Genomic DNA, 26366 nt, shown 5'->3' with positions numbered 1-26366 from the left:
CAATACAGTAAAATGTGCATGTCCAGGTTTAATCTGCTCTCAATGCAAATTTGTCACTTTTTTAAAAGAAAATATGGAGGGCCCAAACATATGCATCTTCAGAGGTTTGGCAGTTGAGGATAATAAGTCAAAAGATTGTGCGTTTACAGTTCCAATGAATATAGTGCTGTGTACCAGCAGTTTCCAAGGATCTGGGCTCATACTTTGGGGAAAATTCCCACTGCATATTAAATTTCCCATTGACATTTGGGTGTTTAGCAACCCTGCATACAGTTACTGTGATGTATGTAGTCCACATTTGTCAATTAGTGATGTCACAGCCATATGGTGAGTTATTTTTACATGTGTATAATCTTGACTTAAGTTTCTTTCAATGTTGCAGCCACCACTGGTTCAAGCTATTTTTAATGGAGACCCAGATGAAGTCCGCAGCCTAATTTTCAAAAAAGAGGACGTCAATGTACAGGTAAGAGATGTAATTTGATTCTCTTCTTCACCTCCTCTTCTCTTCCCCCCCCCCCCCCCTGCTCCCTGCAATAAAAGTGTCCCTGGCCTGTTAGTCTTCAACTGCCATCTCAGTGACTTTAAAAGCTTGAAGGGACTTTCAGTACTTGGGTCTTAATTCTACCCAGCATTTCTTAATGTATCCATTAGCAAAAATCAGTGATATTTTCAAGGTGAATAATTGTTGTAGTACTTCAGAGATTCGGATGCAGATTATAAACTCTCTATCACCATATTTTGCATCTGAATCTGAAATCTCCACTTTTTTCCCTTTCATTTACTTTATTTCATTATATTCCGATGGTCTATTGAGCTAGCCTGGTAATGTGGTATGTTAGTAAGTGTTGTTGATTCCTGGTATTTGTGATCTTGACCAAACCATGTAGTGAGGCACCAAATAAAAGCTGGTTGCCTTTCTCCCTCAGCTCCCTACTCCCAATCTCCAGGCAGAATAGGAGACTTGGATACTGAGTCTCATCAGGCTGCTCTCATCGACCTCATTGATTGGGAAATAATACAATATGCCAAATAACCTAGAACTTGGAAGAAAATAACTTTTTTAAAGAGGCCTTTTTATGTCATTTTTTAACATTGTTTTAAGTTATATTTGTTTGAACAGTGAATGCAGAAATTCCAAACAGGCCAGCTAAAGAACCATTTTTAAAAGCAAGGATCCTGCAGTTCAAGTTGTATTACTGAACTTCGTGTAAATTGAGTGTTTTACCATCCATTCTTTTGTTCCCTTTATTTACATAAAAATGGGTGGGAAGGGATTTTTAGACAATGGTGTCTGGAAATATCCCTGCTATCATTGATTCCGCAGCTAAGATACTTGCTATGTCCAGTCATGAACACAATTATGGTGTATGGGAATGTTCTGCATGCTTGTCTTTTAAATTGCTTATGAAGACCAATGTACATATAGGCCAAAAATTGTTTCTATAGAAAAAAGAAGGGTGACCTGATAGAGGTCTTTAAGATAATAGGATTTGAAAGGGTAGACATAGAGAAAGTATTTCCACTTGTGGGGGAGTCGAAAACTAGAGGTATAAATATAAAATAGTTGCTAATAAATCCAATAGGGAATTCAGGTGAAACTTCTTTACCCAAAGAATGGTAAAAATGTGGAACGCGCTACCACAGGGAGTAGTTGAAGCAAATAACATAGATGCATTTAAGGGGAAGCTAGATAAGCACAGGAGGGAGAAAGGAATGGAAGGGTATCCTGATAGGGTTAGATGAAGTAGGGAGGGAGGTGGCTCGTGTGGAACATAAACGCTGGCATAGACCAGTTGGGCCAAATGGCCTGTTTCTTTGCTGTAGTTTCAATGTAACTCAATGCATCAATCTGCTAGTATCTTTTATAACGTGTAAGAATATTTTCTGTTTAAAATCCATGCTTTATGACAGAATGAAGTTGTGGTTTTGTGGTATTTAATGTTCTGAACATAGTCTTTTTTGATTCTGGAAGTTTTTTATTAAATTGAAACACATTTAGATCTAAACTCCCTATAGCGAGCATTTATTTAACCTTGATGAGGAAGAAAATCAGTCACACCTGATATGGTTTTGACCCCTTACTGATCAATCAGTTTTCTTGCACCATAAAAAAGCCAACCAGCAGAAAGACTGCATCCCTGAGGACTCCATCTAAGCTAAGCATTACAAGGAATTAACTCATTAAATGTAACTGGTTAGCATGAAAAAAATCATTCAAGATGGAGCAAATATGCCAGTCATTTCAACAATTGTTTCTAACTGCTGATTGAAGTCAAATATTAAGAAATACAATTTCATGGGCAACTTAGACATCTCATTAGGCAATTTCCTCATGAATAACATGTACTTTTCTGAATCTAGACAAGAATTCCTATTTATTTTTGGGAGAGATATTCTGACTAGTGTTTTTTGAAATTCTTTTGTTCACACATTCCCCCTCAAATTTCGGAGATTGTTCTAAATGCTTTCTGTTGCGACTAGGCAGGTGAAAAAGTCATGAATGACTGACCAATGTTTTTGTTACAAGTTGAGGTTAGACTGAGATAACCAGACCCTGGAACAGGCAAGACAGATTGAAGACTATCTCTATTAAATAACAGTGTCCTAACTAGTTGTTTCAGAATCATTTACTGAGTTAATAGTTTTCACATAGTGATTTTGCAGGTTGCGAGAATTAAAGTTTAATCTCACCCTTTAACCAGTTTCAACCTGTAAAGGCTTCGTCACCTGGCATACTCATCTAAAAGAGGATACAGTGATGTAACTGATAACACAATGTTACACATTTAGTGCAACGACAATTTATCTTAATTTTTTGAAGGAAAAACAAGAAAAAGCTGTGGTAAATTTCACAATGGAGCAGATATTGCATCAACTGCAACATAGACTTGCCATAACAGCATGATAAGCAAAGTTTTCATAGGCAATTCAGAACCTGCCTAAAAATACTTCTAAACATAGAAAGTAGGAGCAGGAGTAGGCCATTTGGCCCTTCTCGGTGCTCTGAGGTATTCTTCTGCACGAAGTGCTATATAAATGCATGTTTCAGTTGTAGTTAACTTTGATAACCAGCTCTAATGGATTGCAGGTCTGTTCTGTTTTTGTACAATGCAGTCTGACCAGGTTGGCTCATCTGTTATATTTCCAAAAGGGTGTGCCTAAGGAGGCAAACACTTTTACGCCTGTGGCCAGTGGATTTCCTCCAGGCCATTACCAGGAGTCTGATACATGCTATTAAGCTCATATCTGAATTAATTTGCCTCCACGTGGGATTGATTTTCCCCTTGTTACTGTATATCTCTGTATATGTTGATGTGTGTATGGACTTTCAAAAGGCATTTGATAAAGTACCACATAATAGACTTGTTAGCAAAGTTAAAGCCCCTGGGATTAAAGGGACAGTGGCAGCGTGGATACAAAATTGACTAAGGGATAGATAGCAGAGAGTAGTGGCTAACGATTGTTTCTCAGACTGGAGGGAAGTATACAATGGTGTCCCCCAGGGGTCGGTATTAGGACTACTGCTCTTTTTGATATATTAATGACCTTTACTTGGTTATACAGGGTATAATTTCAAAGTTTGCAGATGAGACGAAACTCAAAAATGTAGTAAACCATGTGGAGGATAGCAACAGACTTCAGGAGGAGATCGACAGACTGGTGAAATGGCTAGGCACATGGCAGATGAAGTTTAACAGAGAAGTGTGAAGTGATACATTTTAGCAGGAAGATTGAGGAGAGGTAATATAAACTAAATGATTCAATTTTAAAGGGAGTGCAGGAACGGAGAGACCTGGAGGTGTATGTACACAAATCCTTGAAAGTGGCAGGACAAGTTGAGAAGGCTTTTAAAAAGCATATGGGATCCTAGGCTTTATTAATAGAGGCACCGAGTACAAAAGCAAGGAAGTTATGCTAAATCTTTATAAAACACTGGTTAGGCCTCAACTGGAGTATTGTGTTCAATTTTGGGTATCACACTTTACGAAGGATGTCATGGTCTTAGAGAGGGTGCAGAAGAGATTTACCAGAATGAGGGACTTCAATTATGTGGAAAGACTGGGGAAGCTGGGGCTGTTCTTAGAACAGATAAGGTTAAGAGGAGATTTGATAGAGGTGTTCAAAATCATGAACTGTTTGAAAAACTGTTTCCAGTGGCAGAAGGGTCGATAACCAGAGGACACAGATTTAAGGTGATCGGCAAAAGTGCCAGAGGCGACATGAGGAAACATTTTTTTACACAGCGCGTTGTAATGATCTGGAATGCACTGCCTGAAAGGGTGGTGGAAGTAGATTCAATAGTAGCTTTCAATAGGGAATTAAATAAATACTTGAAGGGAAAACATTTACAGGGCAATGGGGAAAGAGCAGGGGAGTGGGGCTAATTGGATAGCGCTTTCAAAAATCTGGCATAGGCACAATGGGCTGAATGGCCTCCTCCTGTGCTGTACCACACTATGATACATTGAGGAGCAATTTTCTGTCATAGTGCAGATGTTGGAGAACTGTTATGGCAGCTGTATGTCAGGAAATTTCTTTTTGCCATAGTATGACTGGGCAGAATGTGTTTTCTTTTTGGCGCAACATGATTGGGGAAAGAGATTTTGTACAATATGATTGGTTATCTACTTTTGATATTCACCAATCAGAAAGAGAAAAAGAAAGGTCAACCAATATGGAGAAAACATTTACCTGAGGAAGGAGGAAGTCTCCGAAAGCTTGTGAATTTAAAATAAAATTGCTGGACTATAACTTGGTGTTGTAAAATTGTTTACAATATGGAGAAAAGGATACTTAACTGACACAGAGTAAAATTGATGACGTTTGCAACAGACCCTCAACTCCGTGTTCACTGCAAACACAACTTGATATGTTTTTAAATTTTTTAAAAAAGTAATTCATGGTATAACACAGATGCACAAGGTTTATATGCAGGCATATACATTTGGATTAAGAATGCAGGGTTTATGTATGCACCTCTGGTCCTGGTTCTTCACTCCCATGTCTGGATTTGCAGGACTGGGGGTGGGTGGGGAGTTGGATGGGGGTGGAAGAGGAGGGGAGAGATGTGCAAGTCCACAATCATGCTTTCTTGATTTAGTTTCTACTTCAGAAATTTCAAATATAATTGAACTGTGCTTTTTCTAAAATATGTTTTGTTGTGGCCCGCGGCAGCTCTTGTGTTGAATGCTACTGTGCACATTCAATATGATCTTCCTTTTGAATAGTAATATATTCCCTTCACCTTATTTTGGTTTTTATCGCTGTTTTCAATTTTATTGTATGTTTACATTTGAACTGGCTCACTATGGACTGATAAATTCAGCTAATGAGTGTAGTTGCATTACTTCATGGGTATATTAGCACTGAACTTTTTGTCACCCATGTTAATCTTCTATATAATACTGTAATCTTTTTCTTTTGCGACTAGATAATTAAGGGATGATTTTAAGTATGCCTGCCTTGTGGAAACCTGCTGATATTTCGCTCTCTTCCCGCAGATTTAAATGTGCTCTTCTGAGCAGACGGGAAAGAAATCTGCCAGAAACCAGTGGGGTCCTTCTTTAATATGCAGTTCGGGCTCCGATAACATCATCGTGACCTGGCTGCTAGTTTAACCGTGGGCCTGAGTGGGGAACCCATTGTGGCTTTCCTGCCAGGTCAACCTAGCGAGTACAGGAGCTGGGGCCAGAAGAGGCCCAAATAGCTAAGTTTTTTTTAAAAAAAGAATTTAAGCTTACCTTGTGGGACTAGGTGTGCTCCTTTGAGCCCCACAAGAAAAGTTTAGGTCTTCCCTGCACTCTTCCTGCAACTTACCTGAGTGTTAGGGACCATTCCTTTTGCTCCCCAGCGGCAGCCCGTTGCTGCCTGAAATTGCACACCCACTCGCTGGGCTAGCTGCCGTTTCTTCCCTCTGCCCCCCCCACCCCCCATTTCGGGTGGGAAACTGGCCAGGGACGTGCAGGAGTTAAAATTGCTGTCGACGTCAGGAGGGTATGCGGTCCGCCTTAGCCCCACCCGATTCTCGCCCTGGGGCTTTAGTGTTTTAATTTGTTTATTCCCCTTCCTATCAATTTATTCTTTTAAATTATTTAAATGACTTGAAGTATTTTACAAAGCTTGAGAAGCTAAAAACTTTCTGCTGCAATATAGATATTTTAAACACAAAATCTGTCAACCGTCAAATGATCTTTAAGTTACCAGTGCTGATGAGAAGCAAAGCTACAGACTACATCTATTATTAAAAAGACAGATTACAAATCCTAAACCGTGTCGTTCTGTTTACATATAAGTGCAATTATTTGCAAGGACCAACAAAAAATAATTTGCCATTTCACTACCACAAAATGACAGATATACACATTATAAACCTGTAATACAGAACTAAAATGCTGATTTTGCTAACAAGTAAGTGAAAAAGCCGCCTATTTCATTTTTCCATAGGATAGTGTAATGAATTTTGACCACTCTAAATATGTGAACAGTATGCATAGAACCATAGAAGTTTACAGCACCAGAGGAGGCCATTTGTCCCATTGTGTCCTTGCCAGCTCTTTCCTATGGCAATTCAAAACTAATCCCACTACACTGCTCTCTCCCCATAGCCTTGTATCTTCCTCTGCTTCAAATATTTATCCAATTTTCCCTTAAAAGATGCATTAGTCTCTGCTTCGACCATTCTCTGAGACAGAGCATTCCATGCTTTGCAAACAGCTGTATAAACAAATTTCTTCTCACTTTTGGTGATAATTTTAAATTGATGACTGACTCCCTTACCATGGAAAATTGTCTTTCCCTATTTACATTATTGAAACCCATCATCATTTTAAAAAGCTCTATTAAATCGCCCCATAATTTTCTCTTTGCCAATAGAAATAATCCCAGTATCTTGTGTCTCCTCATAACAACTAGTTTCCTATTCTGGCATCATCATGGTGAATTTATGCTGTATGCTTTATCTGGCTTTAATGTCCTTTCTATAATGGAGTGCCCAAAACTACACAATCTTTACATTGCCTGATCAGTGTTTCTTATAAACTTATCATCTGTTCTTTATACTTATACTCTACCATTAATTCTAAAACCTAAAATGCTGCAAGCTATAGGGCTTTATTTCTCTGCGTTTATACTTTGAGAATTATGTATTATCATCCCTGGAGGCCGCTGTTCTTTCGCACTCTTTGGCCTCTTTCCATTGAGTGCATGCCTCCATTCCCTGATTTTCCTCCCAAAATGTATTACCTCACATTCTCCACATTAAATTGTACTTGCCACCTTTCTGCCTATTCCACTAATCTGCCTTAATGAAGTCCTTTACAGTCCTTACTAATTGGCAACCTCTCCATTGACTGATCAACCATTTTAGATGGTTTCTTGATACCCTTATACCCTCCACCATTTTTAAAAATAGTTTAAAAAGTAGTTTTAGCTTTTAATAACCATTGGATTTTGGCTGCTACCGAAGAGTATAAAAGTGATAGTTGGTCATTTTTTTTTTATTCATTAAAGGGATGTGGGCGTCACTAGTGAGGCCGGCGTTTATTGCCATCCTTAATTGCCCTTGAGATGCATTTGTCATGTACTTGAAATTATATTTTGGTGGGGTGGGGGGAGTATATATTGGAGTAACCAAGCAGGCAAAAATAAAAACAATTGACGCTATTGCATCTGTCACTAACTGACCCGGGTACACTGCCTAACTTAAGGGTACACGTTCACAATTATTTTCAAAAGTTGAAAAACAGATTTAGTTCATTCAATTTCATTTGTAATTGGGATATTTCACTTTTTATAACACTAATGAAATATCTACTCTTGCTTCAGTTACTTTTATTGCAGGTAAGTGTTGTTAGAAAATTAGATATTAATTTTTGCACCTGGTTTTTGCATCACGCAATTGGATATGGAAGTCTAATGTACTGCCCAGTATGTACCTCAACCCCAACTTCAGAAGAGCGCCCTTACTGCACAAGTATGATGAATCAGTTTGCCACACTAGCCATTCTTTGGTCTCTCAAAGTCTCACAATTAATGTTAAACTGTTAGCAGGTTTGTGCAGTGGACTCTGTACCCTATAGCTACTGCCCAATCTGACTTTGATCAGAATTCTCAGACTTTCATCTCATCTGTCCAGACTGGTTTATGGCCCAGGTTTTGGATGAAAGCACTTGGGGTTCTAATTGCCTGCCTACCAGACAATTTAAAATTGATTTTTAAATAATTACTAATCAGGTAATTTTGATACTGTTGCATTGGGCTTGCAACTGATAGTTAAAACTGGTACGTAGGCAGACCCCACATTTTAGACCAGTGGAAGTATGTATTGCTCTGAAGTTTTTAAAATTGAGAAATAAAAGGGAAGTGTTGACAATCCAAGCAGAGAAAGGAACTTCAGGTGGATGTATGATTGTATATTCTACTCCTTATTAATTCAAAGTAATTTAATTCAATTATCTGATTCAATTTACTGGATGTTTTAATTTTTTATTGTAAAGTCAACTTTGAATTATAAAGAGTAGACTTTCTCATGACATAACTTCAGGACCTGTGTAAATCAGGAAGTAGTGAGGAAATGATACCAAGTTTGGGTTTTAAAAATATAAAGAAGGTCGAAAGTAGGAATTCTGAGGAAAGTAAAGAATTTCACAGTTTTAAGGTCCTGAAATAAAAGAATGAATTAGTAAGAGACTGGTGAATCTTAATTTCATCACAGAGAAAATGCAAGGGGGAGGAAGAACATGTAGTTTACCTTATTTGGAGCTCGGGCTGGGGCGGGGGGGGAAAGAGAAGAAATTTAGAGGACCACTGTCTGTGGTAGTGTTGATCAAATCAAAAATGAGATTATATAGTCTTGATGTTTAATTGTGAGGTACTAATTCACATTTGAAGTAATGGTTCTCTTCAGGAAAGGTGTCATTTTCCTGTAGTTACGGCACTTGGATTAAAAAGAAAAGACTCCCATGCAAGTTTGAGAAAGAGAAACCATACGAGTTCTTTTCTAAAATTCTGTGATAAGTTGATTGGAGAAAGTTTGACTTTTACTTTGTGTCTGATCATTTGAAAATACAAGTAGGGGAAAACTGTTTCTTTACAATTTGGACCAAGCTCATAACATATGTAGCCATTTGATATAAACCTAGATTCATTTCAGTACCTGAATAAACAATCGAGGTTAGGTGCTAGAATTTTTTCCAGTATGAGTAATTATTCCTGCCAATATGTTCAAGCAACATTCCCTTTCAAACTATTTGTATGATTTTACCAATCGGAGGGCTGACATTCAGAATTTATTTTTTCTGCCATTTGAAGTAAATGTTGTTCTTTTCTAACTTTTGGTCTATTTGTTACAATTCAGAAGTTCCACTAGGTTGTATATCCTGATAATGCAAAATATGTTAATCGTTCATAAATTGTACAAATATGTACAAGTTCAAAAATTCACGTACAAGGAAGACCCTAAGATTGCGATACACCTTTGTGTTGCCGATCTTGATTGAATAGGTCTAAAAATTAACTCTACTTATGGCATACCATTTACCAGCTGGACTATACTGTTTTTTGGCAGCATGATACTTGTTTTTAGTAAAATTGATTTTTTTTTTCCTGGATATGTAACCTGTCTTACCCAATCTTACTGTTTTGTAACTTTTATGATTACTTATCTTGATTATCATGACTGTTCTCACAGCAATCCTATCCTGCACCAAATCCCGCTCATCCGTCACCTCTGTCCTTACAAAGCTACATAGGCTCCTGGTTCCCTAATATCCCACATTTAAAATTCTAATCCTAGTGTTTAAAATCCTGTATCCCTGTGTCTGTATCCTCCTCCAGCCCTATCTCTCCTCCTGAATTCTCCATTCCTCTAGTGCATCTCCTTGCCCCCCCCCTCCCCCCGCCGTTTCATCCCACCATTGGCGGCGTGCCTACAACTGCTTAGGTCCCTCTCTATGGCATTCCATATTCATTAAACTCCTCTGCTCTCCCTTCCTCTCCTATCAGACCCTCCTTAACACCCACCTTTGACCAAGCTTTTGGTCACCTCCCTAATCTCTGCTGCTTTGGCTTGGCGCCCATTCTTCTCAAGGCTCTGTGAAATGCTTTGAGCCTCTTTCTATTTTAAAGGTGCTATAGAAAGTGAGAGAAAGAACTTGCATTTATATAGTGCCTTTCACAGCCTAAAGACTTCCCAAATCGCGTCACAGCCAATAAAGTACTTTTAAGTGTAGTCAGTGTTGCATTGTAGGAAACGAGGCAGCCAATTTGCACACAGCAAGTCCCATGAACAGCAGTGAGATAATGATCAGATAATCTGTTTTAGTGATTTTGGTTGAGGGATAAATAGTGGCCAGGATACTGGGGAGAACGACCCTGCTCCTCTTCGAATAGTGCCATGGGATATTTTACATCAACTGGGGCTTTGGTTTCACGTCTCATCCAAAAGACGGCACCTCCAATGGTGCAGCACTCCCTCAGTACTGCACTGGAGTGTCAGCCCAGATTATGTGCTCAAGTCTTTGGAGTGGGACTTAACTATATAAATAAAAGTTGTTAAAAATGTAATTATACATGGTCAGCAGGGGACAGTTTTTAATAATCTGTGCAGTTATGATTTTAACATTAGAAACCGACATCTTAAATTAATTTAGTGAATGATTATGCATTTGCATCATCAGATTTGCTACAAGCATTATCCTGACTTTGCTTTTGAATGGCAAGATTATGCTCATAAAATGTTACAGGTTGGTGGCACATCCAGATGGAAAATTTGTACAGGTGAGTAAGCTATTCCCATGTGCGTTCTAGCAGTATCATAAGGTTTGTAAGGTAGCAGTGGCAATGGCTTGTGTAACTCTTACATATTCAGAACTCTGTTCCTTCAGAATTTTTTTTGAATGAAATAAGGAACAAAAATCCAAAATAGAGCTACAATTCTTGATTCGTGCTGCTAACTTATAAGAAGAAGCTTATGTTGCTAAGAACAATATTAAGCCTGAGGATTGGGAGAGTTTTAGAAACCAGCAAAGGATGACCAAAAAATTGATACAGGGAGAAAATAGAATATGAGAGTAAACTAGCAAGAAATATAAAAACAGACTGTATGAGCTTCTACAGTACATAAAAAGGAAGAGTTCCAAAAGTAAATGTTGGTCCCTTAGAGGATGAGACAGGAGAAATTATAAAAGGGAATAAGGAAACGGCAGAGACAGTAAACAAATATTTTGTATCTGTCTTCACAGTAGAAGACACAAAAAAATACCAGAAATAGGGGGAACCAAGGGTCTAATGAGAGTGAGGAACTTAAAGTAATTAATAATTAAAAAAAAGTACTGGAGAAATTAATGGCACTAAAAGCTGACAAATCCCCTGGACCTGACAGCCGACATCCTAGGGTTCTAAAAGAGGTGGCAGCAGCGATAGTGGATGCATTAGCTGTGATCTTCCAAAATTGCCTAGATTCTAGAACAGTCCCAGTGGATTGGAAGGTAGCAAATGTAACACCGCTATTCAAGAAAGGAGGGAGAGAGAAAACAGGGAACTACAGGCCAGCTAGCCTGACATCAGTAGTCGGGAAAATGCTGGATTCCATTATTAAGGACGTGGTAATGGGGCACTTAAATCATAATATGATTAGGCAGAGTCAACATGGTTTATGAAAGGGAAATTGTGTTTGACAAATCTATTAGTTTTTTGAGGATGTTACTAGCAGGGTAGATAAAGGGGAACCAGTGGATTTAGTATATTTGGATTTTAAAAAGGCATTTGATAAGGTGCCACACAAAAGGTTGTTAAATAAGATATGGGGTTGGGGTAACATATTAGCATGGATAGAGGATTGATTAATGGACAGAAAATGGAGAGTAGGGACAAACAGGTCATTTTCAGATTGGCAGGCTGTAACTAGTGGGGTGCCGCAAGGATCAGTGCTTGGTCCTCAGCTATTTACAATCTATATTAATGACTTAAGCGAAGGGACCGAGTGTAATGTATCCAAGTTTGCTGACGATATAAAGCTAGATGGTAAAGTAAGATGTGAGGAGGATGCAAAGAGTCTGCAAAGGGAATGGTGAGAAACTATTAAACGTTGGTGTTCAGAGAGATTTGAGTGTCCTCGTACAAGAAACACAAAAAGTTAGCATGCAGGTATAGCAAGCAATTAGGCAAGCGAATGGAATGTTGGCCTTTATTGCAAGGGAGTTGGAGTACAAAAGTAAGGAAGTCTTAATATTGTACAGGGCTTTGGTGAGACCTCACCTGGAGTACTGTGTACAGTTTTGGTCTCCTTATCTAAGGAAGGATCTACTTGCCTTAGAGGCAGTGCAACAAAGGTTCATTAGATTAATTCCTGGGATGAGAGGGTTGTCCTATGAGGCGAGGTTGAGTAGAATGTGCCTATACTCTCGAGTTTGGAAGAATGAGAGGTGATCTCATTGAAACATATAAGATTATGAGGAGGCTTGTCACGGTAGACGCTGAGAGGTTGTTTCCCTGGCTGGAGAGTCCAGAACTAGGAGGCATAGTTGCAGGTTAAGGGGTCGGCCATTTAAGACTGAGATGAGGAAGAATTTCTTCACTCAGAGGGTTGTGAATCTTTGGAATTTTCTACTCAAGAGGGCTGTGAATGCTCAGTTGTTGAGTATATTCAAGGCTGAGATTGATACATTTGTGGACTCCAAGGGAATTGAGGGGTATGGGAGTCGGGTGGGAAAGTGTAGTTGAGATCGAAGATCAGCTATGATCTTATTGAATGATGGAGCAGGCTCGAGGGGCCATGTGGCCTACTCATATTTCTTATGTTCTTAAGTGTATTTTCAACTTTCGTGCTAATTTGCTCCTGCTTTCTCATGATTAAATGAACTTTAATATGAGAGTAAGTCTCCATCTATTTTCTCCCTTTTACTGATCTCCCTTTGCCTTATTTATGTAAGGGTGTACTGGAGACCTGCACCTTGCTATATAGCACTGCTGATCTGTATCATCCAGTAGGAGCTATATAGCCTGGGGTGATGCTCTTTCTTGAAAGGTGGGGAGCGTCATTGGTGTGACTTCAAGTAGCACCATATTATGGCACCATGTCATTAGATTGTGCAGACTAAGTGCACTTTAGGGTCAGGGAAACTTATCGCAGAACGCGACAGTTTATACTATATCTTGTGCGTGCCAGTGTTGTATTGTTTAGGTGAAGCCTGAGTGTTTCAGGTTTGAACTTACGTAAAATACGTTTATTGTGTTGAGGAAATGAAAAATATATATTGTAGACATTTTGTTCTTTATTGGAATAAATAATCATATCTCAAACTTAAAACCCTGTGTAACGTTAAGCCCCCTGCACTGGTTTGTACAGCTTGAAGATGTTAAAACCTCTGGTCGCATTCCACCAATGGAACTAATTGTGCTGTAGAGAATGAATGTGACAATGAACATTTAACAAATTAATTTGTGCTCTTTTGTTGCACTTTCTGCATGGCAGTGTTTTGGAGAGCATGGAAAGTTCTATGGCAGCAGAACAGTAATCCACTGTCTATTGCAAGCTGTGTGTGTGAAGATAGTATTGTAGTCAAGCCAGGCTATAAAACTAAATATAATCACTGCGATTATATGGAATGCTTTTATTTAGCTAAACTGGATGAATGTGCAATTAACTAGTCTTAATGAGATCGGGAAAATATTTTAAAATTATTTTTAAATCAATCGTTGCTGGGTCAAAATCCCGGAACTCCCTACCTAACAGCACTGTGGGAGAACCTTCACCACATGGACTGCAGCGGTTCAAGAAGGCAGCTCACCACCACCTTCTTGAGGGCAATTAGGGATGGGCAATAAATCAGTGCAGGGGGCTTAACGTTACACAGGGTTTTAAGTTTGAGATATGATTATTTATTCCAATAAAGAACAAAATGTCTACAATATATATTTTTCATTTCCTCAACACAATAAACATATTTTACGTAAGTTCAAACCTGAATCATGAACGAATTTTAAAAAAAATGCTGATGAAATGCAGAGTAATAAAGGTAAATGTTCACAAACAATCACAACAAGAAAATGTTCACTGTGGTCTTGAAGGATTTCATGTGGAAACATGGGGAAAATGTAATTGGTATTAATAATAAAAGAAAAAGAACTTCATAGAACCATAGAATGATACAGCACAAAAGGGGGTCATTTGGCCAGTCATGCCTGTGCTGGCTTTTTGAAAGAGCTATCCAACTTGCATAAAGTACTGTTCATGACCTCAAGATGTCCCACAGTGCTTCACAGCCAATGAGGTACTTTTGAATAGTACTCATTGTAATAACAACAACTTGAATTTATATAGCGGCGTTAACATAGGAAAACATCCCAAGTCGCTTCACGAGCGTAACCAGACAAAAATTGACACCAAGCCAAAGGAGGAGATATTAGGTTGACTGACTAAAGGCTTGGTCAAAGAGTTGGCTTTTAAGGAGGGTCTTAAAGGATTAGAGAGAGGTGGAGGTTTAGGGAGGGAATTCCAGTGCTTAAGGTGTAGACGGCTGACGGTATGGCTGACAGTGTTGGGGTGAAGAGAGTGGGGGATGCAGAAGAATGTAGAAAATGAGGCAGTCAACATGCACACCGCAAGGTCCCACTAAGAACATTGAGATAAATGACTAGATGATCTGTTCTCATGCTGTAAGTTGATGGATAGAAGTTGGCCAGGGCACCCAGGAAACTCCCCTGCTCTTCCTCGAATAGAGCCATGGGATCTTTTATGTCCACCTGAGGTTTAATATCTCATCCGAAAGACAGCCCCTCCAGTAGTGGTGCCATCAGTGGATTTAGGTGTTGCACGCACAATATCTGCCCATTTGAAGCACATAATTGCTTCTCAGAGCTGGCTTGCATATGCAGGCACAAAGTGTGCCCACTTCTTTTCTCGCTCGCTCTCGCTATCTTTTTTTCTCTTTTTATATAATTAATGAATATATTGGTAAAGGAACATGATTCAGAATAATAGAGATTAGAAAATATACAGAAGGGAGGGGAGATCCTGAAAAAGGAGAGAATGACATAGGGTAGGTTAAAGGGTCAGACACAAATAGACACCACAATGAGAATAGTGTATGACCGGCATATAGAATGACAGAAAAAGAGTGGAAGACAAATACGGATAGCCCAGGAAGAATTAGGGTCGGTAAGAATGAGCAAGATGATTACAGAAAGAGGCATTAAACAAAACACTTTCCAATGGCTGGAGTCATACCTAGCAGAAAGGAAGATGGTAATGGTTGTTGGAGGCTGATCATCTCAGCCCCTGGACGTTGCTGCAGGAGCTCCTCAGGGCAATGCCCTAGCCCCAACCATCTTCAGCTGCTTCATCAATGACCTTCCCTCCATCATAAGGTCAGAAATGGGGATGTTCACTGTTGATTGCACAGTGTTCAGTTCCATTCGCAACCCCTCATAATGAAGCAGTCCGTGCCCACATGCAGCAAGACCTGGACAACATCCAGGCTTGGGCTCATAAGTGGCAAGTAACATTCGTGCCAGATAATGACGATCTCCAACAAGAGAGAGTCTATCCACCTCCCCTTGACATTCAACCATTACCATCGCTGAATCCCCCACCATCAACATCCTTGGGGTCACCATCGACTGAAACTTAACTGGACCAGCCACATAAATACTGTGGCTACAAGAGCAGGTCAGAGGCTGGGTATTCTGCAGTGAGTGACTCACCTCCTGACTCCCCAGAGCCTTTCCACCATCAACCAGGCACAAGTCAGGAGTGTGATAGAATACTCTCCACTTGCCTGGATGAGTGCAGCTCCAACAACACTCAAGCTCGACACCATCCAGGACAAAGCAACCTGCTTGATTGACACCCCATCCACCACCTTAAACATTCATTCCTTCCACCACCGGCGCACTGTGGCTGCAGTGTGTACCATCTGCAGGATGCACTGCAGCAACTCGCCAAGGCTTCTTCGACAGCACCTCCCAAACCCACGACCTCTACCACCTAGGAGGACAAGGGCATCCTAACTTGGAAATATTTATCGCTGTTCCTTCATCGTGGCTGGGTCAAAATCCTAGAACTCCCTACCTAACAGTAGTGTGGGAATACCTTCACCGCCCAGACTGCAACGATTCAAGAAGGCGCCTCACCACCACCTTCTCGAGGGCAATTAAGGATGGGCAATAAATGCTGGCCTTGCCAGTGACTCCCACATCCCATGAATAAATTTTAAAAATCTGAGCAATGCCACAGGAGATCAACTAGTATGTTACTGAAAGTTTTAGGTTTTTAGTATCTCATACTTTAAATACCTTGTAAGTTTCTTGCATATTTAAACAGTTTTGTGTCTGTATGAATGTATATCAGTTTCCTACTTGCTTTCTGATAAGCAGCCTGCTCAGCTTCCATATGAATGCCAAGGAAGTGAGCTTTACCTCTCCATTACCAACCAATTCTAGTGACATTTACTGTGCTTTCCACCATTAAGTAGTGCATGATTGAACATTCTGTAGCTCTGCATTGGCAAGACCAAAGCCTATTTGTTTGGCTCTTGTCAGAAATTTTGGTCATTAGCTTCCGATTCCATTCCCCTCCCCTCATGCACTCATGCTGAATCAGGTGGAGCACAGCATTGGTGTTAAACCCTGCAGTTTCCATCATCAATGCTACCTATGTTGACCCCTGAAATAAATATGAACAGTTTTTGCCTAGGTTCACCTCAACCAGTCTCGTAGCCCTCATCCACACCTTCATCACTTCCAATCTTGATTTCTCCAATGCTTTCCTTGCCAGCCTCCTAAGCTTCATCTTACATGAACTTAAACTGATCAGAACTACGCTGCCTGCTTTTCATCCTGCATAAATTCCTGCCCATCAACCCCACTGTTGCCAACCTCCATTGTCTCCCCTGACCTGTGTTGCCTCCTCGTAGCTTAAAACTATCTTGCATCCTCTGCTCTTCCCGATTATCGTCTTCTGAACATTTTCCCTCACCCTCATTGCTGCCCACACCCCAATTCCATCCCACTCTCTGTGGCAGAGCCTTCAGCCATTTTAGCCATGCATCCTTGAATTCTCCTTCCAAACTCCTGCCTTTCCATATCTATACCCCCTTCAAATGTTTCCTCAAAACCTATCTCTTGACCACTTAATGTGTTTGCGCCACCTATGGAGACTGACTCCTGAATTATATTTGGAAGCTATTCCCCTGAAATAGGATGCAGTGTTAAAAAGGGAAATTAGAAGTGCCTTATATCCTTCAGTGGGTCTCAGTTTAGATATTACATTCAAATAGGAGTGAGATTCAATTGCTGTATTGAATTTTAAGAATTTGTGCTCCATTATATCTATGCATCCTCCTTGGGCAAAGAATTTTTTTTGCCTATGACTCATACATTATGGTTTTCCTGTGTGCTATTTTTTCTGGTCTCTTTGCAGTTACACGATGAGTCACTTTGCAACCCACAAAAAGATCTCATGGAATGTTAGAAATATTCTTTGACCAAACCATCTTGGTTCCCCATGACTGGACTCCGCCCCTTTTAGAGCTAAATAAAAAGTATACAAACCCTTCCATATCCTTTAATTAAAAGAGCAAAACAATACCCTTCCATGATTTAGTTTCTGCTTAGCACGGTATTTATAGATGGACATGAGAGGTGTGATGGGTGTTCCCAGAGGTGGCCAGAGCTATATTTACGGATAAGCGATTCCATGAAAAAGAGCAGTGGCTGGTACGGACACTATGGGTGGAATAGCTGAAATTTCTGATTTAATTGAATGTATCATGCCATTGCACAAGGTAGTCAAACCTGAATCATGCCCTTACCTTATGTTCACATAATTGCTTTTCCAGCTGGGGTTGCTGGATAGTGAGCAGGAGTTGGTGCCGTCTCTGACTTTCTCCTCCTGCCCCCACATCCCCAGCCTAGGGACCCTGAGGCCAATTGTAAAGTCTCTACCTCTGCATAAGCTGAGATCAGATAACTCTCTGCGTACCCTGGGATTGAATCTGGGATTTTCTTGGTCCCTGACTCAGTTTACTCACTGGATAAACTTACTGAGTCATTGGGCCAATCCACATTTGTTCTAACTTTTTTTGTTGGATGTTTGAATTTTTCAGCATGGGTTGTTAACGGCTCAAGTGATGCAGTATTTTTTTCCTATTCTATAGCATATGGACTAAATGTGGCCCCTGTAGTCCTCTATCAACTCCAGCATTTCCTGCCCATTTACTCTTTGATGCTTCCAGTCACAGTGTTGCTGTGAAATCTGTTGATGCTACTGCCACTGTCATTTCTGCTGCTGCTCTCTGATTCAGATATGGTCTCCTATATTTTGTCTGTTGTGATATCCCTATATAACATACTCATTCCGTACAAGACGATAGACAAGAGATCTAATTTCACAGAACCATATCTCCTACAGATTTTTGTCGGCATGTGGTTCCATAGCTCTCCATGCCATTCAGCTGCCCTTTCAGCCCTTTATCCTAATAGGGAGAGACTTGACATTGGAAAATTAATTGCTCAGTTTTACTGAATGTTCCAGTGTCGGCAGCGTGGAACACTGTGAATCTTGTTGCTGCTGAAACCAGTAGCTGAGGTCGAGCTCTATGAAGGCAGGTCTCCAGCTGATGTCTTGGCATTAGGTAAAGAGGGTGTATGGTACTAAAGACTTGCAGGGTCTGATCTACAACCAAACTTTAAACAGCCAGTTTGCAGAAACAAATGTTGACAATCTAGTACGGAAAAATAGTTAAACATTACTGTATCACATGATAAACAAAAACTGTTCTCATGATTTGCTGCTTTTGCATTTTGTTGCTTTTTCTTTGTGAGTATAAATGGCACACAATGTTAAAAATGAGCATGTTGAGTTCCCTTATGGGCCTGGATTGTAGCTATTGACCAAAACTTAGTGGATACCCTTCCTGTAAGCTAACTTTAGGATGTATTGTAAAAATGTTTTTATGATTCATGAGTGTTAAAACTTAGCAGAGTAACAGTATCTGATTCAATTTATTGCTCTCAACATTTGCAGATCAATAAATTCATGGTTATTTTGCGTTTGTTTAGTATTTAATCTGCAGCTATCCTGTTCTCCATTTACATGGCTTGTAAAGTTATGGCAAAACCAACAATTTTTCTGCTGCAAGATAATGCATGTTTAGGGAATGCATTATAGATTCAAGTTGTGATCGTATTGTGTGTGGAAAATGAGTGTCTCAAAAAAACAGCAACTTTAATTTATGTAGCATCTTTAAAGCAGAAAAATGTGCCCGGCAATTCACAGGCATAAACAGACAAAAATGAACGGCGACCCAAAGAGGTGATATTAGGAGGGGTGACCAAACGCTTGGTCAAAGAGTTGGGTTTTAAGGGGGACCTTTAAAAGAGGAGGTGATGGGGGTTAGGGAGGAAAGGACGGCTGCCAATAATGGGGTGAAGGGAGGGGGAAATGCACAAAAAGATAGTTGGATGAATGGAGAGCTTGGGGAAGTTCATTTTATTCAGATGGACTTAAATTGCTTTTCTTTGATAACTTTGGAGCTAGTGTCAGCTGTGGCTCACTGGTAGCACTCTCGCCTCTGACTCAGAAGGTTGTGGGTAATCTTGACTGACACTTTGGTCCAGTACTGAGCGAGTGCTGCACTGTTGGAGGTGACTTCTTTCGGATGAGATGTTAAACCGAGGCCCTATCTGTCCTCAGGTGAGTGTAAAAGGTCACATGGCACTATTCGCAGAAGAGCAGAGGAGTTTCTCCCAGTGTCCTGGCCAACATTTATCCTTCAACCAGCGCCTAACACAGATGCTCTGGTCATTTATTTCATTGCTGTTTGTGGGAGCTTGCTGGGTGCAAATTGGCTGCTGCATTTTCTACATTACAACAGTGACTGCACTTCAAAAGTACTTCATTGGTTGTCTACATATTTCATCCTCTACTTTCCTTCCACTATTGGGTGGCCTGTAGAATATAACTATTAACATGATCGATCCCTTCTTATCCTTTGTCTCAATCCCCATGGATTCTGTTTCTATCTTAATGTTACTTACGTCCCTTTCTTCTATTGCCATTGCGGTGTCTCTAATTAGTACAGCTACCCCACTCCACTTCTTTCCCTATCCTTTCTAAATACATTATATCTTGCAATATTTAACTGTCAGTCCTGTTCCTTATGTAGTCATGTTTCAGTTATCCTTACCGCATCTGGCTCCTCGCTCTGAATTATTGCCTCCAGTTCCTCTGTTTTGTTTCAGATGCTGTGCACATTGCTGAACAGGCAATTTAATTTGTTTTTAGGAATTTTTCCCCTCCCTTTGTTTTTAAGTCATTTTGCACTCAAGTTCTATAACTATTTGTTCCCTGACCGTTTGTCACCCTTATTCCTTAACTTGGTCTGACCTTTACTCTCATTTCCTATTTCATTTTTCTTCAGACTTATATTATCTTCCCCAGATCCCCTCCTCCCCCCCCCCCCCCCCCCACCTTCTTACTAGTTTAAAGTCCTATTGACAGCCCTATTTATCCACTCCACTAGGACACTGGTCCTGTTCCGGTTCAGGTGGAGCCCGTCCCAACATTACAGCTCCTTCCTGTCCCAGTACTATTGCCAGTGTCGCATGAAATGGAACCCCTCCTCCCACACCAGAAAGAGGTGAATGCCTCGCTCCTCTTCAAATGGTGCCAAGGGATCTTTTATATCTTCTTGAACAGGCAGACAAAACCTCAGCTTAATATATCATCTGAAAGACAATGCCTCCAATAATGCAGCATTACTTAAATACTGGACTGAAGTGGTGCCCTAGATTATGTGCTCAATCCTTTGGGTGGGGTTTGAATCCACAGCCTAATGCAGCAGAATTAACTGCTATCAAATACATTTGAGGGACTTGGGCCCTGGAACGTCATCGGAGAAAGAGGCCTTCTGTACGCCACATTTTCCTCGCCTGTCAGGCGACTGGGGATTCAGCGCTTCACTCGGTTACTAGGGGAATCCTTGTTAGTTTATTTTCCTCTGCTTAATAATTTGCTAAAATTCAGCGGGTTGCCTTGTCTGATCTGAGGTCAGTGGACGGGTACCAGCTATCCTGAGGAAAACTTTGGAGGGAACCAGCTTCTCTGAAGAGTTTTGATAGAGTAAATAAGGAGAAACTGTTACCACTGGCATGAGGGTCGGTAACCAGACGACACAGATTTAAGATAATTGGCAAAAGAACCAGAGGGGACATGAGAATTTTTTTTACGCAGCGGGTTGTTAAGATCTGGAATGCACTGCCTGAAAGGGTGGTGGAAGCAGATTCAATAGTAACTATCAAAAGGGAATTGGATAAATACTTGAAAAGGAAAAATTTGCAGGGCTGTGAGGAAAGAGCACAAGGTTGGGACTAATTGAATAGCTCTTTCAAATAGAAGGCATGATGGACTAAGTGGCCTTTATCTGTGCTGTAAGATTCTATGAAATACATCTCTTGGATTTTGCATTTGGAGTAGAATGCTTTCATATTGATAGCTTCAACTTTGGATGACAAAAGGCTACTTTTAGCTTGAAATTACGAGTGGTGTGACAAAGATGTCTTTTTTAGCATTGTCACTAAGATACAGATAGGAAACTTCTCTAAAATGCTCTTTCCTCTCATTGTAGGATGCTGAGAAGAGAACTCCTTTGCATGCTGCTGCCTACCTAGGAGATGCTGAAATTATTGAACTCCTTATTCTATCAGGTATATTTCAATTTAGCCAATGTTTGTGCATTTTCTCCAGGGTTTCCACAAGATCTTCTGCTGAAGTTACAGCGGGAGATCAGAAGAACCCCTACAGAAATTCCAGGCAATGTTTACGGTTTGGATTTTGCATGCTTACTTTCTATACTGAAAGTTTTAATCATCTGAAGTTTACTGTACATCTCTGTGGTACAAACTGGGTCAGGCTGAAAATGCAGGTAGCTTACAAAGCTTTGTAACAGCTAAGTTGATGTTTTTTGGTTGCTCAACAATATTGTAGCAATGTCCATAAAGTGTTAGTCAATTGCTTACAGTCTACCAGTTGGGGACCTCAAAGCGCCCAATAAAAACTGGAACTTAACGAATTACAAGTGTACATTAATACAAGTGAACACAAATCTGTTGCTTAAATACAAAGGGGCCAAAATTCAGATGGTCCCACCTGCTGGTCGAATAATGCGATGCAGGACTCAAGTATGCCCAAATCCTAAGAAGCTGAACCTGCCCCAGACTGTGAGGACACCTGCATAGTCAGGGCGGGCGGTTGGTGCCCATGAGTGCCTTAGCAGTGCCTGCCCCAATCCACCCTTGTAAGGTGAAGCAGCGCACAGCTCCTCCATCATAAGCTGCTCCCCTTCCGAGGCCCATCACGGATTGACGAAAACCAAGATGTTAAAAGTCTTCAGCTCTGGAAAGAGCCATTTGCCAGGTCAAGAAAGATAATTGGTCCTCTCCGGGCTCGATGATCTTTTTCTACGGAACTTCTTGGCCATTTCAAAAGATTTCCATGAAACTCATGCCAACTCTGAGCTGGCAAGAGTTCCACTGAGGCCTTATAAGAGTGTTCTGGGCAGAATTCCCAGCTAGACTGGGAACTCTACACCGCCTTGATGGGGCTGAAGATTAACCCATGGCCTCACTACACTCTACTGCCCTCTCCAAACTGGAAAATGGTTCTCTGAAGTATGGGGTGGAGTCCTGGCTCAACAGGTTTCTGACCCCTGATCTGCTGAGATTCCACCTTGGCCCCAATGAGAATTTGGGACTAGAATATTGTTGACTAATTGTTTGAAGTGGATCTTGTTTTTACTTTGTCTTAAGAATATTGTTTTTGCTTATAGAACTTTGTAATACTGAATTGTCTTAAAGCACTGTTATATGTAAACACTTTTTTAGCTAGGTTATTGTGTTCATCAAAGAGGGAAATGAAAAGTTTCTAACTTTTGGTAGCGCCAGCATCAAACACTCCTGTGCCAGATACAAAGTGAATTTTACTTCTTTCTGCTTTAGCAGTGTATCTTAGACCTAGTCTTAGAAGGGCACCCCCTTGTGTTCCAGTCTCAAATTTTCAGATCTTCCTGCTTTCATATATAAATGAGTAGACAGTCATCCAAACTTCAGGAAAACTGCTGGAAGGAAGCTCTTACTAAGGGTGCAGGTCCTTAGGGTGATCTAAGGAATTGTCCAAACCACAACACTGTTAAAAGTTGCCTTCAAAATGAAACAGGCAGACCATATTCATCTTGTATGTTAACCTTTGTTTCCACAAACATTTGTCAGGCTCATTTAAATCATTACATTTCTTGAAATTTTAAATTTTTTAAGACTGGTCTTGGCCAATCCCTTATTTTAATTAAAGGGGTTAATGAGCTTTACATACTAGCAATGGACTTAGCCTGTTTTAAGTCAGTGCCGCTTATTCCACTCATCCTTGTTAATTCCATTACCCAGTGAGTAGAAAGGTTTCACCTAACTTCCTTAACTAGCCATACAATTATATATAGAATTAGTAGGAAATTCTGTGAAGACCATTGTTTGATAGCTACATTATTACTTGTATTATTTTGTACTTTTAGGAGCTAGAGTTAATGCCAAAGACAACAAATGGTTGACTCCCCTGCATCGTGCTGTTGCTTCTTGCAGTGAGGTAAGTGTAAATGACTTTAACCCTGCCATGGCAGAATTAGAGATCTTAGCTTAAAAGCCCATGCGTACTTTTGTGTCAGTTACACAAAATGCAATCTACCAAGCCAACAGCTCCTAAATATTTTCTCAAGTTATGTACAATTCATTTTTGATTTTACATGTTTTGAGTAAAAAAAAACGTGGAGATGCAAAACTTAGGAAAAAAAGTCAGCTCAGTGGATCTTCTTGACTGTGCTTTCTAGTGTTGTAAGCAGGAATGGTCTTATTTAGAAAAAAAATGTTCAAATTTAAAAATATAAAAAAATGTTGGAAGTGCCAACTATTTTGCACATTGTAGAAATTAGCAATTCATCATCTTCAGTCTTGGCTAGTGTTGAGAGCCTAATGAAAATTCTCGTAGCTGTAAATCCACTACTATTGAGAAATGTCAGATGTTGAAGCTAAACAGAAGCTGATGTCCTGTTTGAGGTTTGCTTTCGTTTCTATGGGTTTTTGTTGTCTTAATAAAGATTTGGTTTATTCTTAGCATATAATTTCCTCAACAATTATTTTCTAGTATTGGCAGTCCCAAACCACTTCATAGACCAAATAGTGACTACTTCGCTGAAGCCATTGAGGATAGTAATAATATGCATCTTGAAATGGCCGTATGCGTTTCAGACTTTGTCTGTTTGTGAAATTGGCTTTGTAAAGGCCAGACGGCAAGCTTGTTTAAAGGTTAGATATGGCTGCAAAATGGCTATCTGGTTGGGCTGAATCTTCATGCAATCCTGTCTGTAACGGGCTAACAATTGAAACTGTAAACATTGTTCTCTGCAAGAATTTATTTAATAGATTTGTATGTGTAAATTTTAAAGAGGTCTTTTTGTTTATAATTGCATCAGTAGGAACTGTTGACATCGCAAAATGGACCGTAGGTAGTGCAAGATTACCTTTTACGAAAGATAACTTCCATTATTAACTGTATTAACCTGGCACACAGCCATACATCGAGTATCAACCATCATACTAAGTGACAGGAAACAGAAAGTAGCGGTGAACAGTTGTTTTTTGGACTGGAGGGAGATGTACAGTGGTATTCCCCAGGGGTCGGTGCTGGGACCACTGCTTTTCTTGATGTAGATTAATGATTTGGAGTTTGGTGTACAGGGCACAATTTCAAAATTTGCAGATGACAAAACTTGGAAGGGTGGTAAACAGTGAGGAGGATAGTGATAGACTTCAAGAGGATATAGACAGGCTGGTGGTATGGGTGGACACTTGGCAGATGAAATTTAACACAGCAAAATGCGAAGTGATACATTTTGGTAGAAAGAACGAGGAGAGGCAATATAAATTAGAGGGTACAACTCTAAAAGGGGTACAGGAACAGAGAGATCTGGGGGGATATGTGCACAAATCGATGAAGGTGGCAGGGCAGGTTGAGAAAGTGGTTAAAAAAGCATATGGGATCCTGGGATTTATAAATAGAGGCATAGAGTACAAAAGTCTGGAAGTCATGATGAACCTTTATAAAACACTGGTTCGGCCACAACTGGAGTATTGTGTCCAGTTCTGGGCACCGCACTTTAGGAAGGATATGCAGGCCTTAGAGAGGGTGCAGAAGAGATTTACTAGAATGATTCCAGGGATGAGGGACTAGAGAAGCTGAGGTTGTTCTCCTTGGAACAGAGAAGTTTGAGAGGAGATTTGATAGAGGTATTCAAAATCATGAAGGGTCCAGACAGAGTTGATAGAGAGAAACTGTTCCCACTGGCAGAAGGGTCAAGAACCAGAGGACATAGATTTAAGGTGATTGGCAAAAGAACCAAAGGTGACATGAGGAAAAATCTTTTTACACAGCGAGTGTTTAGGATCTGGAATGCGCTGCCCGAGGGGATGGTGGAGGCAGATTCAATCATGGCCTTCAAAAGGGAACTGGATAAGTACTTGAAAGGAAAAGAATTACAGGGCTATAGGGATAGGGCGGGGAAGTGGGACTAGCTGGATTGCTCTTGCATAGAGCCGGCACGGACTCGATGGGCCAAATGGCCTCCTTCCATGCTGTAATCGTTCTTTGATTCTATGCTGTGAAAATGAGCATGCTTTATTTTTGTGGCAGATGTGAAGAAACAATTTTTTGCCCATGTTCTGTATTTTTTTAAATTTAGGTAGCAGGATTGGTTTTCTTGCATTGACTGCTGAAATGACTACAGTCCCTAGGTTGCACTATTTTAAAAGGGAAAAACGGGTGGGTTGGGGGCGGAGGGGCAATCAAAATCGCTGTTTTTGGGAGCGGGCAAACATCCCGGCTGGAACCCGCACATTTTTGAATGAGACTCGGGCAAATCTTTGTGCACGCGCACATCAGTCACCAGGAAGCGGGCCGATAATTAAAGGGGCATATGTACCTCATTGAGGTACTTAAGGTAGTTTATTTTTTGTGCATAGGCCACTTAAAAAGATTTTAACGTTACCTTGGGGGGCTTTCCCACTGCTTCCGATTCACACCTGGTGAAAGCAGACGGGAAGTGCCGGATTAATGAAAAATAGACTAAATAAGTTAAATAAAATTACATTTCCCATTGTAAAAATAGAAAATAAACATACCTTAAAAACAATGTTGCCGTAAACCCCCCCCCCCCAAACCCCGGTCTCCGACGTCGGGCCTCTCCACTCCGGTCTCCGACGTCGGGCCTCTCCACTCCGGTCTCCGACGTCGGGCCTCTCCACTCCGGTCTCCGACGTCGGGC

The 26366-nt window shown here is 40.4% G+C and overlaps 1 protein-coding gene across 5 annotated transcripts in view; it reads left to right on the top strand.

Moving 5' to 3' along the window:
- Nucleotides 1–26366, top strand: part of LOC137342161 (serine/threonine-protein phosphatase 6 regulatory ankyrin repeat subunit A) — a 188822-nt gene that overhangs the window by 50835 nt on the left and 111621 nt on the right. For all 5 annotated transcript variants that reach the window (XM_068005905.1, XM_068005896.1, XM_068005887.1 and 2 more), the window contains 3 exons: nt 383–466; nt 21630–21708; nt 23565–23635. In XM_068005905.1, coding sequence (XP_067862006.1) covers nt 383–466; nt 21630–21708; nt 23565–23635 — 234 coding nt within the window. The remainder of the gene's footprint in view (nt 1–382; nt 467–21629; nt 21709–23564; nt 23636–26366) is intronic.

This window comes from Heptranchias perlo, chromosome 2, assembly GCF_035084215.1.
Source record: "Heptranchias perlo isolate sHepPer1 chromosome 2, sHepPer1.hap1, whole genome shotgun sequence".
Lineage (NCBI taxonomy): Eukaryota > Metazoa > Chordata > Chondrichthyes > Hexanchiformes > Hexanchidae > Heptranchias > Heptranchias perlo.
This window is presented reverse-complemented; position numbering and strand designations above follow the sequence as displayed.